A 20,318-nucleotide genomic window follows, 5' to 3' on the forward strand; every position below is an offset into this window, starting at 1 on the left:
CATCTCCTGGGCTGATGCTTCCATCTTCTGTTTGTTTTGCAGTGAGTTAGCACCAAATGAAGTTGCATTTCCCCTGCAGGGTTTCCTGTGTATCGGGCTCATGCTAATCACTGGTCAGCCTGCTCCTGCCCCTGTCATTAAACAGGATCCTTCCTCTCTTTGTGTCCCCAGACATCAAAGGCCTAGCATGAGAGATCAGGTTGGGGAGGAGGAAGGTGTCTTGGCTCCTCCCCTTACCTTTAAATGTTGGCCGGTCAGGGGCACCGTGTAGACTGAGGTGTGAGTGGAGCTATCGAAGGATCATGCTCTCTGTGCCTGGTAAGTAGGGGACATGGCTGTCTATCTCTGGGAAGCCCCATCTGCGGTGGGTCATGTGCCCGTTTACAATCATCTGGGCATTTGTAAGTGATGGAGTTACCTTTAGGCTTGGTACAGAATAATAGGGCAGCAGTAGAACTTCGGGGCAAGAGAGACCTTGCAGGATTTTGGATACATGGTAGAAGGTTTCATGTCTTGTCTCTCTTCTTAGATGTGAAACCGGCGACAGACATGGACTGTGTCACCAATCAAGACTCCCTGTACCTTCCCAGCTCTGTCAGTGCCTCCCTGGAGGACGTGGACCTATGGAGCCAGTTCCACCAGGAAGGGACCGAGATGATCATCACCAAATCTGGACGGTGAGTGGATTTTCTTACCTGCTGACTGTTCTAGACTTGTATAGACTAGCTTTATATCATCGGGCCAAGTAACTGCAGTGACAACCAGATAAGACTATGAGATGGATTAGATGGATAGATACATTGATTAGATGGATACATAGTTTGACAGTTTGATACATTCATGGATGGATGGATAGACAGACCTATACAAAGATACATTGATATAGTTAAGATGCATAGTTTAATACATGGATGATAGATGGATACATAGATACATTGATATAAGATGGATAGATATGAGATGCATATATACATATATAGATTGATACATATATATATATATATATATATATATATATAGATAGATAGATAAATACACACATTGATACACAGATAAATACATACATAGAAAGATATGAGATGGGTAGATAAGACAGACACACAAAACGGAATAAACTACAATATATAAATATATGTGAATTACAGATAAAATAGAATTTGACCCCCCCCCCCCCCCCCCCCCCATTCCTGGCACCAGGCAATGTTTAGTAATATGAATTATGCTTATTAGTAGCAAAAGGTTCCTGGTTGTAGGACAGATGACCTGTAACCACTGTATACATACAAGTCAATGGGGACGGATCCGCTTGAAGATGACACTATATGGCTCAATCTTCAAGCGGATCCGTTCCCCATTGACTTTCAATGTTAAGTCTGAACGGATCCGCTCAGACAACTTTCACACTTAGAAAATTTTCTAAGTTTTAATGCAGACGCATCCGTTCTGAACGGATGCGAACGTCTGCATTATCGGAGCGGATCCGTCTGATGAAACATCAGACGGATCCGCTCCGAACGCTAGTGTGAAAGTAGCCTAATCTGTATGTCTTATCTGTTTGCCTTTATTCTGAAATGTCTTCTCACTCTCCGCAGGCGGATGTTCCCACAGTGCAAGATTAGGCTATTTGGGCTGCATCCTTACACTAAATATGTGGTCTTGGTAGACTTTGTGCCCCTGGACAACTGCAGATACAAGGTAAATAGAAATGTCAGGCATGTACTTGGTGCTTGGATAATGCCTTCAAAGATGGTGATGAATAGAAAGTGGAAGTATTGTTGGCACTTTATTATGTAGACAACGCTTGCTCACAATGTAAATTTGATCATGTCATTTTTTTTTAACCAGAAATAAGCACCGGCTTTCCCTATACGTAGCCCATTGCTTGTCCTTTTATGTGGTCCGGGTAGAGCGCCTTTTATGTTCAGTTACAGATGTTTTTTTTCCCTATAGTGGAACAAGAATCAGTGGGAGTCGGCAGGAAAAGCAGAACCACACCCTCCATGCAGGACCTATATTCACCCGGACTCCCCAGCTCCTGGCACCCACTGGATGAAGGACGTCATCTGCTTCCAGAAACTAAAGCTCACCAATAACACACTGGACCAACATGGACATGTACGTGAGAGGAAGCATATGCCATGAAATGTGTCTTTATCTTGGCCATGCGTCGCCTCCATCATTTGCAGAATATTTTGTCTCAAGCTGTTCTTTTCTCTATTCTTTTAGATCATTTTGCACTCCATGCACAGATACAAGCCCAGGTTCCATGTCATCCAGTCTGATGATGTGTACAACAGCCGCTGGGGGTTACTGCAGGTTTTCAGCTTCCCAGAGACAGAGTTTACTGCAGTCACAGCCTACCAGAATGAGAAGGTAAAGAGGAGAATATACTCGCTGAAATAAAACATGAAAAGACACAGAATTTTTTGAGGTTAATAATTTATTTTTTCCCTCAGATCACAAAATTAAAAATTGACCACAACCCATTTGCCAAAGGATTCCGGGAACAGGAGAGAAGCCACAAAAGGTAAGAACATCCTTCTACATAGCGTAAACTAACTCTGATTTCTACTTGACAATAATTACGGGGCGAGTAGAACTGTCCACTACTTACTACTGCTTTGTAAAGAGTAGGAATCGTGGTACAGTGGCTGATATAATTGAGCGAGACCTTGGCTGGTGTCTTCATGCCTACATAGTTAGGTCTTTTATGTACGGAGATGCAGTTTTATGTAATAACACTTTTTGTGTCCCTTTTATTAAGGGATGACCTTTTGAAAAATGTGCCACAGAGTCCAAGCAAACGTCAAAAAAGAAAGAAGTGGGAGAACAGTCCTGAAGCAGAAGATGAAGGTATTGTTTATTCCTTATTGTATGGGTCATCTGAGAGAATGAATGTCCTCTTCTGGAGGTACTTTGACAAATCTCCATTCATTTTTTAAATTATATTATTGTGCCATTTCTCAGATCACTGTAAAGTTGCATGTGTGAAGGAAGAGCCTGCTGATGTTCCTCCAGGAGTATACTCGCAATGGGTTCCAGATCATGAAGGAAGCCAGAACCTGGCCCCCAACTCCCCAGATTTGACAGGATCTCCAAGCCAAGAACAGCAGGTTCCTTCATCCTCCTCCAGATTTTTATACAGGTCAGTACTCTTGGCAAGCTGCTCATCTTATACAGTTGTATCCATATATAGCTCATATAAAGATTGGTATTCATTTTGTTTCACAGAAGTCCAAGCAGAAGATATCTTCAGCCACTTTCAGGCTCTTTGGATTTGTGTGAAGCGCAAGGCAGGCGTCTTACGCCAGATGTAGCAACAGTGCCGGATCCCGATGCGTTTCAGGTGCCCTCATTGCCTTCACTGCGCCCTGCACAGGATCGCTCAAGTGTCATGAATATCCCCATTGATGCACCAACAAGACAGAGTCTGCGAGGACCTATGTATAGCCCATATGGAACAGAACAGTGGATGGTTCCCACACAAGGACAATATCGCCCCATGAGCTACTCCTATCCAACAGAATTCAGCACACAGGGGGCAGTTGGCCACCCACACAATGGCATGTCAGACTGGAGCCAGTATTCTCTGTTCCCATATACTTGCTGGTAAATTGGAAGAAATACAGACTATGGACTGCACAAAAGTATTCCATGACACAGCTTATCAATTTTTAAAATTGGGAAAACCTCAGACTTAATTTTTAAGTCTGGCTTAAAAAAGAGGGGTATTGTTTCCAGTTCCCTAAAAGATCTTTTTTTCCCCCATTTGTATGTATTCTATTCTTCGCTAACAGAATTTCTGTAAAATAATTAGAGTATAAAGGACTGTTGTTGGGGTAAATCCACAAGCCCACCGCTGCTAATGGTGGCGACATTTTACTTTCCAGTTGATGGACTGAATACAAATGTAAGATGCTCTTAGACTGACTGGATGGCACAAAGCCTGGACTATATAGAGTCAGATCACCTTCTGCTGTACAATACCTCCTTAGTAACAGCCTGAAGACGTTTACCCCTCTGCCCTCTAGTTCTCCGCCTGCTAGAAGAAGGCTCTCCTTTAGCATTGCTTTGCACCGTGGTGGTGTCTGTTTTTCTGTGGTATGAATATTATGTTTAAGCTGTAACATTTGCTTTTTGCTGTTTGCACACTTTCCGTCTTGGATGTGATGAGCACATTATGGGGGACACGATTTCTATATACAAGTAATGCACATGGATTTTAAATTTGCTGCATGTGTCACTCAGGTTTGCTTATACAAAGCATGCAACTTTTTGTTTTTTAGGAGTTTCTTTGAAATTCGGGCTTTAACGAATGTGTGGATTAGAGGATTTTTCTCATATAATGTACACTTTGGAAGATTGGTGTATTGTCTTACAGGCTGCAGTGTGGTTTTGTCTTGACTCACCAGTGCTATATGTAGCCTAAGGCCGCTTTCACACATCAGGGTTTGGTCAGTGATTTCCGTCAGTCATTATGAGCCTCCACAGATGAGGTATAATGGAAAGATTGTGTGTCTTTGACCCGCACCTCAATCGCTGATCAAACACGGACTGTGTGAATGCAGCCTGACTCGTCCTATTTGAGCCGCTGGTTGTCAGATATAGAATAGTGTCCTATGTATAAACCTTAATATCTGTAAATAAATTTTATTTAAAGAAAATGGGAATTTTCTCTCATGGGAGCATGGCCTTCTAGTGAAGGCTGATTTATGTAATTTTAATTTAATGAATCTAACTGGAAAGTGAAAATGTTGAGATGTACAATTGTGGGTCAGTGTCATATTGCACCTTCAATAAATGTCCGCAACGTAGACGTTTCTGTGGGTCCATTCATTTGTTATACTGGATATAATACATAATGGGAGAGATTTACCAAACCTGGTTTAGTTTCCCATAGCATCCAATCAAATTCCACAATTAATTTTTCAAAGCCCCTTTGGAAAATGAAAGGATTAATCTGATTGGTTGCTATGGGCAACTATGCCAGTTTTCCTTTGCACCAGTTTTGCTAAATCTCCCCCAATGTTTTTACATGAAACCGCATAGCACTAATTCTGTATCTTATGACGTACTGGATATAGTTGATCTGAAAAATACTATCCCTGTTGCATAGATGGGTATTTTATGTACCACCGTACTTTACAGTAATCTACTTTGCAGTAGGATAAATCTGAAAGCTTGGACAGCACAAAGTCTTATGTCCAGAGGCATCGGTTATGATGCGGTTATGCCCCTTTGAGACTGGTAACGAACTACTGCGTGTTTTCCCACAGAGGTGTACCTTTTTTCAATGAGTTTTGTCCGGCATATGCAACTGCCTTACTAATCATATAGGGAGAGACAGGACCCCCATTCTAGTGGTTGGACCCCCACCAATCAGGAGAGAAGTTAAAATTTTGGGACAACCCGTTTAAGCCAGTGCAGGGGGGAGAGAAGAGATGTCGGCCAAATATATCAAAAGGTGCACGCCTTTTAATAAATTCGTCTTACAGTAAGGCTACCTTCACATGCGTTTTTGGTTTCAGGTTTTGAGATCCGGCAGAGGATCTGAAAACATGACCAAAACGGTTCAGTTTTTATTACACATTAGTATGCATCCGTTCCGTTAGGCTGCGGTTGTGTGACCCTAAATTTTTTTAGGGTCCGCCACTATTGACTTACATTGTTTTTAGCGACTGGTTTGTTCCTTTTCGATGACTGGACACAAAACCGGACTTTGCAGCGGTTTTGTGTCCAGTCAACGGATCTCTTTCCATTCAGAATGCATGAGGACAAAACGGAACCGTTTTGGCCAGGTTTTGAGATCCTCTGCTGGATCTCAAAACAGGAATGCCAAAATGCATATGTGAAAGTAGCCGAAGGACATTTATATGTCAGCTGGCTGAGTGGGCATCATTTGTACCAAAACTATTAGCATTTCCTACTAGTTCCCATTAAAAATATGGTCTAAAGGGCTCGTTCACACAAATGTTTTTTGCGTTCCGTATATGGGCCGTTTTTTGAGTTCCGTATACGGAACCATTCATTTCAATGGTTCTGCAAAAAAAAACGGAATGTACTCCGTATACATTCAGTTTCTTTATTTTCGTTCATTTCAAAGATAGAACCTGTCCTATTATTGCCTTCAAATTACGTTCCGTGGCTCCATTTAAGTCAATGGGTCCGCAAAAAAATGGAACACATATGCAAAGTATTCAGTTTGTCTTCCGTATCCGTTCCGTTTTTGCAGAACCATCTATTGAAAATTTTATTCCCAGCCCAATGTTTTCTATGTAATTACTGTACACTGTATATGCCATACAGAAAAACGGAACCGGAAACACTGCTGAAACAAAAAACTGAAAAACCCATTTAACAAAATGCGAGGCACAAACAATGTGGATGCCGGTGGATTTCAGTGCAGGTATCTGCTCCAAAATTCTACGTGAAAAAAAACACCCCACAATTACCTGCGTGTTGTCTCGCTTGTAGAGGCAGCGCAGTGTAATTACAAGTGCTCATCCCATAGCACCGCAGCTGATCGGCAGGGGTGCTGGGAGTTGGACCCCCACCATATTGATGACCTATCCTGAGGCTAGGTTAATAACTTTGCACTGCACAACCCCTTTAATTGCAAACTGCTAGTAAATCACTAATAACTTCTAGCAGGAATAATAAAGGACGGATGCAAGATGAGAATAGTTCCAGAACTGTTATTACATGGGGAAAGCAAATAGCGCCCAAACAGATGACAGGACATTTTTTAAGGTGTCCACCACTCCACAGATCACTGTTGGCATTGCCATGTGCTGTCCACTGCTGGCCTAAATTGTACCAACTGGGCAAGGGCAGAATAAAACAGTGGAGGCTGAAGATGTGCTGCTCCTGGGCCCTGATATAATGAATAAAAGACTATATTGAGAAGCTGAGGACCATCTTCTTGTAGGGTTGAAAAACTCCACTCTAAAGTAATGTTTGAAGAGTCACGACTGTCAAGTTGGTCACAGTCAGGAAGTCTGGTTAACAGAGTAAAATGGATTAGCATCCCACAGTTAGGCTTATCTTTATACATTTCATTCCTGCTAAGTTCTTGGCCATATGTGTATATTCAATTGTTATACTGTGTATACACACACGATTAAAAGGGGCTGTCCAAATTATATGAACATCTCCCCAGTGCCCCAAAATGTGTGAAAATGATAAGAGTACGGCCACACAGTCGGGTTTCCTGATGCGGTTTTGGAAGTCAAAATCGGGAAAGTATAAAGGACAGATACGACTTCTCTTTTTTTTTTTTTTTTTATCCGCTCCTGGTTTTGGCTTCCAAAACTGCATCAGGAAATCTGACCATGAGGCCTTACCATAACAGAACATCTACTTAGTCCGTCACCTTTGGCTTCTGCTTACAGGCTGCAGTGGTGACATATGGCACTAGACTGCTACTGCCAATTACTGACCTCAGGGGTCTCGTGCTGTATTACATTCAGGCCTGTGATTGGCTGCAGTGGTCATGTGCCGTATACCGAGATGTCACCACTGCAGACTGTGAACATAGACCGGAGGCTCGATGCTGCAAAAGCTGGTGGACTAAGTTAACATCTGTTCTTTTATCACATTTAGGAGCACTGGGGAGCTTTTCAGACAACCCCTTTAAATATACTTTTATTCAGTTGTAGAGATGAATACCTATCATATATGTTCGGTAAACCTGTCCCTGTAAGTAGGAAGTGACCAGGAACTAACATCACATGCCTATCTGTATTTACTGATTGTTTCCATTCGCAGATACTGGTTAATCTAGAATATGGAGCAAAGTGTTTTACATTTCATTTTATATATCAAACGTAGAAATATCAATACTATTAGTGATCATGCGGGAAAGGGCTGAAAACAAAGTGTTTGCTTGGAGTAGAGATGTCTACCCCAGCGTTTCATTTACCTGGTACCCTTACATAGGCAAACGCCATTGCACTTCACATTTCTGAAGCCTGATCTCAGAACCATGTCCTGTGCAATCTTCTTCTTGACCCATGCTGAGGCCTGTACAGAAGAGAACTGTGCAACGTCCATGTGCAGTCGTGTGCAGATCCACAAATGCGGTCTGCAATACAGCAACGGGACACCTATGGTCGTGTGCAGGAGGCCTAAGCCTGAGAATCCTGGAGAGCAGGACTATAGGTTTCCATGGGCGCTAACCATTTGGCCTCATGCATACAACCGTTGTTTGGGTCCGCATCCGAGCCACCGTTTTGGCGGCCCGGATGCGGACCCATTCACTTCAATGGGGCAGCAAAAGATGCGGACAGCACTCCTTGTGCTGTCCGCATCCGTGGCTCCGTTAAAAAAAAATATAACATGTCCTATTCTTGTCTTGCTTTGCGGACAAGAATAGGCATTTATATTGCCAACGCCTGTTTCGTAAATTGCGGAAGGCAACACAGGCGGCTTCCGTTTTTTTGAGGATCCACGGTTTGCAAGCCGCAAAAAACGGCACAGCCGTGTGCATGAGGCCTTTGTCTTACAGCTGTTTAACTTTTTTTTTTTTTATTCTGATATTGACCTATCCTCAGGATGGATCATCAATATCAAATCGGGATCCCCACTGATCAGCTGTTTGAAGTGGCTGTGGCCTTCTGGTGAGCGCTGCAACCTCTTTCTAGGCTAGTGACGCCATGTTTATCTGTCACGTGGCCTAGGCGTGGCTAAGTCCCATTCAAGTGGACTGCTAGCACTGTGCTTGGTGAGCTGTTAGGAGACCTAGCACTTAATGGGGTGCTATGCCCTCCTCAAACAGCTAATTGGGCGGGGTCCTGTGTGTCAGACCACTGGCGATCTGAGAATAGGTAATCAATATCGGCTTCTTGGAAACCCCCTTTAAGTGGTATTATTTTTTTTATTTGTACTTGTGGTTTACCTAAGGGTATGAATACATAGCGTAAGATTTTGCTGTAAAAGTCATTGTTTTCAAAGGGAAGCCGCAGTGGTAGTTTAAAGCTACTCGTCCCTGCTCAGCGCGGTGTCCGGACAGATGCTGCTGGAAGCCACAGTGGCTCCATTCAATGGGGCTAAACCGCGAGAGGGTCAGCAACATTCAAAGTGAAAACCTACGGCAGATACCGCAGAGGACCTGTCCATTGCTGGTGCGGTTTCCATGCGGACTGTGGATTCTGCTTGCGGATTAGTTTTGTTGAATGGGGCTACAACTTTGGGCGCTTTCGCCGCATTCAGTTTTTAAAAATGTGGTAGAAACCGGATGGTTTCCATGGAAAATTCTGAAATTCTGACACCGCAAAAGTCACCATGTTAACATATTATAGGGTTACATTTCTTCCCCAAAGTTCCCACAAGCCTACATGGCACCACAGTGCAAGACGCCAAAAGTTACCAGAAATGACTCGTTTTTCTCCAGCTATTTCATGTGTGAATAGCTTTTTCAGAACAATAAGTTGCAGGTTTATTAAAAGGTAATTGCTCTGAATGGCTTTATCGGAGGTGAGCAGCCGACATAACGTGGGCGGGAAACACGCACATGACGTCCATAAAGTAATAATGGCCGTGTGCCGGCTGTGAGGTGATCTGAGAACAGCTGCCTCCCGGCCGCCCGCCCCTGACTGTGGCTGGATGTGAATTCGCAGCCACTTTCACTTTGATGTGTAAACGTCCTTTTGTCGCCGTGTCTCCTGTCTTTCCTCCATGTCTGGCTTCTCTTCCCCACTGCTTTTCACTTCGTTTCCCCTCCATATTCTCTATTCTTTGGCGACATGAAGGTGTGATACACAAATCTGTGAGGCTGGACCGCGCTGAGGACTCAGAAAAAAATCATTTCTTCACATTTATTATAATTTTCTTTCCAGTTTTGGCGATTATATAGACAACTATTGTACAAAAAGATAAGAGGGGTCATTCAATGTAATTTTGCCAATACGTTTCAGTCAGCAAAAATATCACCATAAAAAAAAAGACAAAAAGGTGCATGGACTGTACAGTATGTGAGTTCAACTGAAGAGACATAAATGAATTGTCACAGCAGCATCAGTTCACCCTCTGGGGAAAAAAATGGCCTCCACACTGTATTTGGAATCACAAGGGCTTCATTCACACGGCCGTTCTGTGCATTGGGGACTGCCCATCTGTGTGGCAGCTGCAACGGATCCAGACCCATAAAACTTGAATGGGTCCGTGATCCGTTCGCACTGTTAAAAAAATAGAACAAGTTCTATTTTTTTTTGTGGTGCGGACGCACGCCGTAGTGCTTCCGTTCCGCAATACAGCTCCAGATTACGGACCCATTCAAGTTTGCTGGCGGCAATACAGGCCACGGCCGGCAACTGAAGTGTGCATGAGGCCTGAATTGGGGCTCATGCTCACGACCGTATGTTTGTTTCAAATCTGATCCGCATTTTGTTGTGGATCGGACACAGACCCATTTGTTTCACCGCGTGCTGTCCGCATCTGCACGTCCGTTCTGCAGCCCCACAAAAAAGATAGAACATGTCCTATTCTTGTCTGTTTTTCAAGACAAGTATGGGACATTTCTATGGAAGTGAAATAAAAAATGGCTGCATACACAGAGCCGAGATCCGTGTTTTGCAGACCGCAAAATGGATGCAGTCATCTATCCCTAACTCTGTGACAAATTAAAGGGGTATTCCATCTAGGACATTTATTTCATATTGACAGGATATACCATAAGTGTCTGAAATATGCGGGTAAGAACGGGCCCCAAGTGAGAACAAGCCACACACGTGCTGCCACCCTGCATTCACCACTGTAGGACCTCCAAAAATACCTTAGAGCTGACTTGATTTTTATCCTATAGTAATGAATGGAGGGGTAGCCCCACATGTCCAGCTTGCTCTCCATTCACTGCTATGGGACTTCTGAAAACCGAGCAAGCATGCTCTCTATTCCCAAGTCTAAGTCCCAAAGCAGTGAATGGAGAGGATGCCATGCATGTGCAATGTGATCTCCATTCATGGTAGGGCTCTTTTCTTGAGGTGGGTCCCACACCTGTCAGACATTTATGGCGTATCCTATGATATCATAAATGTCCCAGATGGGACAACCCCTTTAAAAGACACCTCCATATTAAAACAGCCATGAGGAGAAAATGCAGACATTGCCCAGAGGCTATATAAATTAGTCAGTGAGGGTGCCATCTCTTGTGAATCTGCTCTCAAATATACTGTGGTCATTTTTCTAAACGTGTCTCGATATTGAGGGTTTGTTCACATCTGCGACAAAGGCTCCATTTTGAAAAGAGTAGCGTCCCGAACAGAAACTGATCAGACCTCATTATAGGCCCCAGAAGAAATCTGCATCCGTTTGTTCGTTCTGCAAAAGATAGAATATTTCCTATTGTCGGACACAAAATGTGGACGCAACACAGATCAGTGATTTGCGGACCATGTGCAGTCCTTACAGTGGGGTCCATGGGATGCAGCTGCGGTGCTTGTAGATTTGACAAAAAGAGTAGTGCTGCATGCATATAGTGTTCTTCTACCTGTAAAATGTAGACTCCAAACTGAGTCTCCAACAGCAATGTGAAGTCTGACTTCTTCCCTTCATTCCTTTCTCTGTTCAAGGGGTTGCATAAAACAATAAAAGAACTATTACTTATTTGTCAAATCCCCTGTCACTGCAGTGCTGTAATAGACATACGTGACCGCTGCAGCCAATCACTGGCTTCGTCTGTGAGTAGGGCTTAAAGGGGTTGGCTACCTTTTGTGGGAGTTTTGGCAACCCCCCCCCCCCCCCCCCCCCTCGACCTGCAAATGGAAGCATACTTACCTGCTCCCTGCCGCTGGGTCCCAGCTTCTTCGCTCAATTGCCTTGGCTGTCTTACTCGGGTCCTCTGCTGTAAACATCTGCTTTGACACAGCTGCAGCCAATCACTAGTTGAAGCAGTGACCTGCCCCCCTTCCATCTTGTGACCAACTGATATTGACATCCAGCAGTGGGGAGCAGCTAACTATGCTTCCCTTTGCAGGTCTGCCTAGGAGGGGGCTTGCCAATCCCGAGGATAGGTCATCATTATACCCCTGGAAAAGCACCTTTTAGATATTGATGTCCTGTCCTTCGGATAGGTCACCAGTAGTGTTGAGCGAACTTGTGTTTTAAGTTCGGATTCCAAGGTTCGGGTTATCGGAGAATCCCGTTATGGATTCCGCTACCACGGACCATAATGGAATTCTATGACGGCATGGACCACGGAAGTGTATGGCCAGCATAGATATCTATTATGACGGCATGCAATACAGAATTCCTCTTATAGGCTTTCGTGGTCCATGCCGTCATGATGGTGGTGGTAACGAGATTCTTAGATAACCCGAACCTTAGACGCCGAACTTAAAACACAAGTTCGCTCAACACTAATCACCTGAAACATAACAGTGGACGGAGTCGGAAGCAGAAAGGTCTATCCACTGTTTGGTGGTCCCGAAGTAATGTTGTTCCCAATAATACAAAAAAAAAAATTCAAAAGCCATATCCTATTCATTTTTTTGCTGTTGTCGTATGTGGATTATTTTTTGCGGGATGAGATGTAGTTTTCCCTGGTAACATTTTGGGACTTATTAATAGCATTTGTTATTTTTATTTGAGGAGAGGGATGAGGGGGGAGAAAAAAAAACTAGTAGATTTTCACATTTTTGTTAATGTTGTCCACGGGGCATTTAAAAAAATGTTACCGCTATTATTTATGGCAGAAATACAAATTCCTGTGTGAGTATTTCAAATATACAGAATGGGGGGAATTTATTAAGTCTATGCATCAATTTGTTTTTGTACGTGGCATTTTGCACAAAAACTTGCTACTTTTTGGAATTTTTCACAGGTCATGGCACTGGAAAAAACAAACTGTACACCAACTTCTTCAAATGCATGAGGAGGTGATTGTGCCATGTCCTTTCACTTAATATTTGGGCTTTTCTGTGTACTGTAGTCAGCCCGCCCCAGGAAAGATCCCAGCAGGTATCAGGCCCTTTATGTGCAAATACCCGAGAACACGTTGAATGTATCAAAGTGGTGTGCTCAGACGCTTGGTCAGAAGATGCCAAGCCGAACATACATGTGGACATAGGCAACATGGCTTAGCAGACAATGTCGATGTGTATGGATTCATACATTGTAAAATGGATATGCCAGTGTGGAAAACCTTTGCGGCTGATTGAAGGCATGATGTGGATATTCAACTCTGCAGCATGCCCTGCCTGTTACAGGAAGCTGTATAGTTCCACGATGGATATGTTCATTCACTGCAATGAGTGGAATCCACGGCTCAATCCACATGTGACACAGGCGGAATTCAATGCAAAATGTGGTGTGGATTTACCTGCGAGAAAAATACCCAGTGAGAAACGACCGTGTGGTTTGATACTATGGGGAAGATTTATCAAAACTGGTGTAAAGGAAAACTGGTTTAATTGCCCATCGCATCCAGATTCCACTTTTCAGAACTCTTTGGAAAATGAAAGGTGGAATCTGATTGGTTGCTATGGGCAACTAAGCCAGTTTTCCTTTACACCAGTTTTCCTAAATTTAGTGTGTTGAAGTGAGATTTGCCTAATTTGTAAAGAGGCAGATACCTCTTAATAAATTAGGCACATCTCTGGCCCTCTGTGGTGCCAGACAATGAAATCTATGCCAGTTAGGAGCCGGCCTAGAATTCAGTCAGTTTCTGGCATAAATTACAGTCAGGGCTCATACGCCGATTTTTTTTTTTGTGCGCATCTAATCCGCATTTTTTGTGGGTTGGATGCAGACCCATTCACTTCAACGGGGGCCACAAAAGATATCCGTTCCGCGGCATCCACAAAAATATAGAATATCTCCTATTCTTGTCCGCATTACAGACAAGGATAGGACTTTCCGTTCCACAAAATGCACAGGCCGGTGTTAGTGTTTTGCAGATCCGAAATTTGCAGACCACAAAACAGGCCACATTCGTGTGCATGAGCCCGAAATCCGGCAGGCTCTGCCCCACACACAAGTTTTTTCTCCAACTGCGTTCAGTGTGTAGGTTTTTTCCATCTGGATTGTATCTAGATCGCATGCATTTTTAATGCTCGTGAAGGAAAAACTCACGAATAAGGCCTCTTTCACAAAACTATACCAATTTGCACGCAAGTTCAGGTAGTTTTGTCTGCGATTGCGTTCACGGTTTGTTTGTTTTTCCACACGGGTGCAATCAGTTCTGATGCGTTTTTCATGCATGTGAAGAAAAACTGAAGACTAACGATCTACATCTCCTGGCCACCATCAGTGAAAACCACATTGCATCTGGATGCTATCAGTTTTTCACACAAGTCCCATTCCCTTCTATGGAGCCAGAGCTGAGTAAAAAATGCACAATATAGAACAAGCTGAGATTTGTCCTAAATGCAGAGATGAGTGAAAAACACAGATCCATAGAAATAAATGGGTCAGGATTCAGTGCGGATGCTATGTGTTTACTACACGCATCGCATTCGGATGGAAACTCGCTTGTGTGAAAGATGCCTAAGCCCCAACACTTTACAAAAGAGGCATAAGCAAAAAAAACAAAGCATGCTGCAAATGAAATGCTTGATAATTTGCGAAAAGTGGTGTTAACGTGTGCGGAAAAACCAGCAAAGTGTATGAGATTACACAAATTTTTTTTTTTTCTTGGTGTGAAAATTGACCATTTAGGGTTTCTGCATAGCTGTCAGGTGCCTGCTGTTTCATATACGTCACCACGACATCTCAGGTATCTTTCCCTGGGAGGCTGCGCATCCGAGGCCTGAACGGTTTACCTGCACTGAGATCGGGGAAGCTGTTCGTTGCTGGTGATAGCCTCGGTACAGGCTTCGGGCTACCAGGCATATCAAAAGGTAAATTCCAATGTTGGCCATCAGGTGGCAGTACTGCATTGGAATAAACTGAATTCCCCATACACTAATGTCACATTAGTGGGTGGGGAAAAAAAAAAAACTGATTGCATGTTCAGGTTTTTTTTAAAGTTTCTAAAAATATAACAAACAAAAAAAAAATTATAAAAATTCTAATTGTCTCCTTTGCCAATAATAATAAAAAAAGATCTGCTGCATTTCAAAATTACCAAACTATTAAAATTTTAACATTTATCCTATAAAAAGGTAAATGCCGTAGCAAAAAACAAAATGGCTAATTTGCTGTTTTTTTGTTGCTTCACCTCCGAAAAAAAATTTGAATATAAAGTGATCAAAAAGTCCACACTAAAAATGGTATCAAAAACTATAGATCAACCAAAAAAAAAAAAAAAAAAAAAAAAAAAAAAATTTGCTTTCACCCAGCTTCATGCGGCAGTTTTCCCCTTCATGCAGAGCATTTAAAGGACAACACACTGCGGTTGTCATGGAAACTAAGTCTCGACCAGCCTCTCACACTTCTACCTGTATGCACGCGTCGTACATCTGCTGCGCAGCACATTCACCACCTTCTGATGAAATATTCTCTCACAGAAAAGATCATCTCTAAAGGTGCTTTTACGCAGACGGATTATCAGGCAAATCCTCGGAGATGAAACACCTAGGCCTCTTTCACACGAGCGTGGCGGATTGGCTCCGGATGCGTTCAGTGAAACTCGTACCATTTTGCAAGCAAGTTCTTTCAGTTTTGTCTGCGATTGCGTTCAGTTTTTTTCCATGCGGGTGCAATGCGTTTTTCACGTGTGCGATAAAAAAAACTGAAGGTTTACAAACTTCTCTTAGCAACCATCAGTGAAAAACGCATCGCATTCGCACTTGCTTCCGGATGTAATGTGTTTCTCACTGAAGCCCCATTCACTTCTATGGGGCCAGGGCTGCGTGAAAAACGCAGAATATAGAACACGCTGCGATTTTCACGCAACGCAGAACTGGTGCATGAAAAAAATAAATAAAATAACACTCATGTACACAGACCCATTGCAAACGCGCCTTATTCACACAGGCAGATTATCGGGAACGAGTAGACGCTTGTTCATCTGGCGATCATGTCGTTCCTGTGCAGCAGATCGTTCTGTCTAAACAATGATCTGCTGCACATGAATAATGATTCTCTATGGGGACAAGCGATCCCTGTATTCATCCCCAAGTAAATGACTGATCTAATAGATATTGGGGGGGGGGGGGTCTACGTCACTGCCGATAATCTGCCAGATCATCTATACATGTAAAAGGACCCTTAGGGTCCTTCTACACACAAATTTGCACTGCTGTTTTTTTTTTTGTTTTTTTTAAACATGCCAGAATAACCGCATGTTTTTTGCAAACATTGGCCCTGATTGATTTAATTATTCTATAAATGATAAATCCTAAAAACCTACACAGGTTGTCTATAGACACTTTTCTCTGACTCTATACCAACTACTGGTTGGCGTATTTGGAGACAGAATTTTACACAAAAATTATGGTACAATTTTGGTGCAGTGAAGACCCCTCTCCCTTCTTTTTCTAGAAAGTCAGAAACAACTGGAGAGCCAAAATTTGGAGACCACTGCCTTTGACATTGATGCTACCATGCCACTGGTGTCACAGGGTTTATCTTTTCTGGTTCTTTCCCTTTAAATGTAGTAATATTCCTTGTAACGTAGTTAGTAGTAAACCTATACAGGCCCCTGTGGTACCAGGCCGCATGCTTAATGGTTGATGTAAATGTACATACGCGTTGCACACTGAAGCCACAAGGCTAGAAAAGATTTATGCATGTAACAAAGCTCTCAGCGCCAATGAGGACATCATCAGGTAAAATGTCTTGCGACTACCACCTCTCTTTGTATCACATGGGCATCAGCCAGATGGCATGTCGAGAACTGGTCAATGGGGAGCTCGCTCATTTGTTCCCGGGCCTAGGTGACCGTTACTTTATTCTGTATCAGATTATATATATTTTTATTACACATATCTTTATAGTTTAGTAAACTTTTTACACCCCTAAGCCTTATCAAAGTCCCAGATATCAGAATTCACTGTAAAACCACTTAATTCCAGTACCTTGGATTGGGCATCCAATTAATGACTTAATTGCAGGCATTTATTAAAATGGCTAGAAGGTAAAAGCAAATTAATTTTGTAATTGTTGAAACAGTATGAGGGCACCCTGAGCTGGTCATAATTCCAAATTCCCTTCTGCTCCCACGGCCTGAAGTGCCCAATAGTGCTTTAGCCTTTGCCCACACCTTCTGCATAAGGAACACTGTTGGAGGGGAAGTGGGTGGGGGAGTTGGAGATTAAGAAAATGTATTGGTCTCCGATTGTCATGCTATTATTCTCTATCTATAGGATTGGATTGTTTTAGACAATTTATAGCTGATATATTGTGCTCCTGTTGAATAGTAAAAAACTCAAAAAGATATCAGATTCAAAGGGAACCTGTCACCGGGATTTTCTGTATAGAGCTGAGGACATGGGTTGCTAGATGGCCGCTGGCACATCCGCAATACCCAGTCCCCATAGCTCTGTGTGCTTTTATTGTGTAAAAAAAAACGATTTGATACATATGCAAATTACCCTGAGATGAGTCCTGTACGTGAGATGAGTCAGGGACAGGACTCATCTTTGATACATATGCAAATTAACCTCAGGTTTTTTTTTTACACCAAAAAAAACATAGAGCTATGGGGACTGGGTATTGTGGATGTGCTAGTGGCCATCTAGCAACCCATGTCCTCAGCTCTATACACAAAATCCCCGTGACAGGTTCCCTTTATTAAAAAAAAATATATATATATTTCAATGCATGTTATAGAGCAGGAGGAGCTGAGCAGATTGATATTATTTTGCAGGAAAAAATTCAGTATAAGGCCTCATGCATACGGCCGCTCCAAGCATTAGGGACCGGAATTTGCTGTCCCCAATGCACGGGCAACGTCTGTGCGGCGACCAGGACGGATCGAGACCCATTCAACTTGAATGGGTCCGTGACCCATCCGCACTGCTAAAAAAAAAAACATGTTCTATTTTTTTTTTGCGGTGCGGAGGCACGGACAGAAACTCCGTAGTGCTTCAGTGCCTCCGTTCCGCACCGCTGACCCATTCAAGTAAATGGGTCCGCATCCATGATGTGGGGAGCACACGACCGGTGCCCGCATATTGCATGCCACAATACGGCCACGGGCGTGTGCATGAGGCCTAACTCATATTTCATTCATCTAAATTCCTGTTTTTTCTTAACTTTGAAGTCAAGGAGGTGGTCGTGGTCCTTCCTGCATTACATAATTGGTTTTGCACACCTGGACCTTGATCAGTGCTTCGGGGGCACTCGGCCCACTACAGATGCTACTTTCCAAGGCCCAAAAGATTAACCGCTTTGAAAATCTACACCGAGTGCCATGGTTTCTACTTTTAATGAATGGCAGATTGCATCCTACCACTGATCACTGATCTTTTCTTAAATCAGACATGCTAAAGATTAATTCTGAGAGGGTCGGTTAGGGAGCCTGTGGTTGTGAAGCCTTAGCTCTTGCTATTGAACTCCGGTGCACTACGCTATTAACCATGTCATGCCTCATGCCACCATGTTAGCATGGTTACTTCAAACATTTGAGGTCAAGCAGTAAGCATAGCCAAAGAAATTGGGGAGAGGGAGTGATCGCTCCATAACTACCATTTCCTCCAATGTGGACCTTACCATAATCCCCCCCATGTACAGTGGAATGAGATTTGTCAGGATTTTGAAAAATCTGAGTTCTGATGACATTTCTGACAACAGATAGTAGATCAAAGTGTAAAAAAAAGTTAAATAAATGGAGCTGTCTGTGCTAAAAAAAGGTCATTAACACCGAACCATGACCGTGTACTCCAGCTGTGAAATCTGCAAGCAATCTAATAGCTCTCCTCAGTCTTCTGTTGGAGAAGGTGTGGACCAGACATGTCCGATTTTATCTTTTCAGACTCGTTTCCCACATGTAACTGGCTGCCAGATATCTTCTAAAATATGAATATGGAGGCAAATAGAACATTAAAGGGAATGTGTCATCAGAAAATGATCTATAGATTAAATTGCATTCTTTTATTTTTCACTTTTTAAATGTATAGAATCCTGCATTTTCACACTGACCACTAGGTCAGGATTGCCTGTTCGATGCAGGTAACTATTCAGCAGCCATGATCATTATTACCACAGGCAAAATTACAATGACAGGTAACACCTCTACATAGATAAGTTGTGAATACTGGATTTCGTCTTCTCTACTCCCTCCTGACCTCTGCACAGGTCACAGAGCATGGCTAGAAAACTACCGTATTTTTCGCCCTAAAAGACGCACTCCCCACCTTTTCCCTTCAAAATGCATCTTATGGGGCAAAGGCAAATACTAATGAATACAGAAGGACCGGGAAGCGGGGTGACCGGGAGACCTGGTGCTCATATCAATACATAGGACTGCACAGTGTGTCCCCGTCACTGAGCAGACTAGTAGAGCGGCTGTTCACATCTCGTTTTTGCTGTATGTCAAGCAGATACGTTTGTAAATAGAAAAACGTATGGCTTGACGCAGGGGTGCCCTCTATACCATCCTGTGCGGCCCCCAACCATCTGGTGACAGACATGTATGTCTATGTCTTGTGGCTGCTCACATGCATCTTAGATGGGAGTACTAGAAGTGTAACTAGACATTTCTGATATACACAGTAGGTTCAATATGCCATAAATATAGTATTCCAGTTGGTAATATCCCTTTAAGTTTTATTTTCGGCCTTGGAATTGGTTCAGGCTGACAATGTGGCCCCCAATCAGAAATGGTTGTGCACCCCTTGTTTGGCATATCAGAATCCTATAATAGCGAATGGGAGACTGATGGAAACACAAGACAATGGGGATCACTTATCAAACTGGTGTAAAGTAGAACTGGCTTAGTTGCCCATAGCAACCAGATTCCACCTTTCATTTTTGGACAGCTCCTTTTTGTTAAAATGGACACAAGCATAGTAAAACGTGTGCACATCCGTCAAATGTATATGTTAAAAAATATATTTAAAAAAAATTGCATATGTTTGTATAATTTTTTGACAGTATGATAAATGTATCCACCTGATGTACAGCACGTGAACAGCCCCTAAGGCTGGTTACACACAGCATTTAACATTTTTTTAGGAGTAAAAAGAATAATAAAACAGTGGCCAAATGTCAAATCTTGGCCAATAGTTTAAAGTGGTTTTCCGAGATTTGGTTTGAGAAGTCAGCGGCGCTCCTGTGAGAGCAGCAGCCGTCTCCGTGCTTACCAAGCACAGCACCGTACATTGTATATCAAAATCACAGATTTTCTATGCAGTTTTCTGTCTCTTGACATCATAGGAGGTTATGGGGTGACTTTTCAGCCGCTTACACCTAATGTTAACATACACGTTTGAGCCAGG

General features: G+C 42.9%; 1 protein-coding gene across 1 annotated transcript; it reads left to right on the forward strand.

Annotated features, from left to right (window-relative positions):
* Positions 1–302: 302 nt before the first annotated feature.
* Positions 303–4,704, forward strand: LOC120991428 (T-box protein VegT-like). Its single transcript, XM_040420245.1, has 9 exons — positions 303–318; positions 530–677; positions 1,593–1,695; positions 1,951–2,115; positions 2,227–2,373; positions 2,457–2,527; positions 2,765–2,853; positions 2,968–3,145; positions 3,232–4,704. Exons 1-9 carry the CDS (start codon positions 303–305, stop codon positions 3,611–3,613), a joined length of 1,299 nt encoding a protein of 432 aa, XP_040276179.1. The 3' UTR covers positions 3,614–4,704.
* The last annotated feature ends 15,614 nt before the right edge of the window (positions 4,705–20,318 follow it).

This window comes from Bufo bufo, chromosome 2 (assembly GCF_905171765.1).
Source record: "Bufo bufo chromosome 2, aBufBuf1.1, whole genome shotgun sequence".
NCBI lineage: Eukaryota > Metazoa > Chordata > Amphibia > Anura > Bufonidae > Bufo > Bufo bufo.

Bases quoted from the DNA above. Each gene is read 5' to 3' on its own strand.
- LOC120991428 (XM_040420245.1), top strand. The intron at 2,528-2,764 runs GTAAGAACATCC...CCTTTTATTAAG, and splicing joins CAGGAGAGAAGCCACAAAAG to GGATGACCTTTTGAAAAATG. The intron at 3,146-3,231 runs GTCAGTACTCTT...TTTGTTTCACAG, and splicing joins TCCTCCAGATTTTTATACAG to AAGTCCAAGCAGAAGATATC.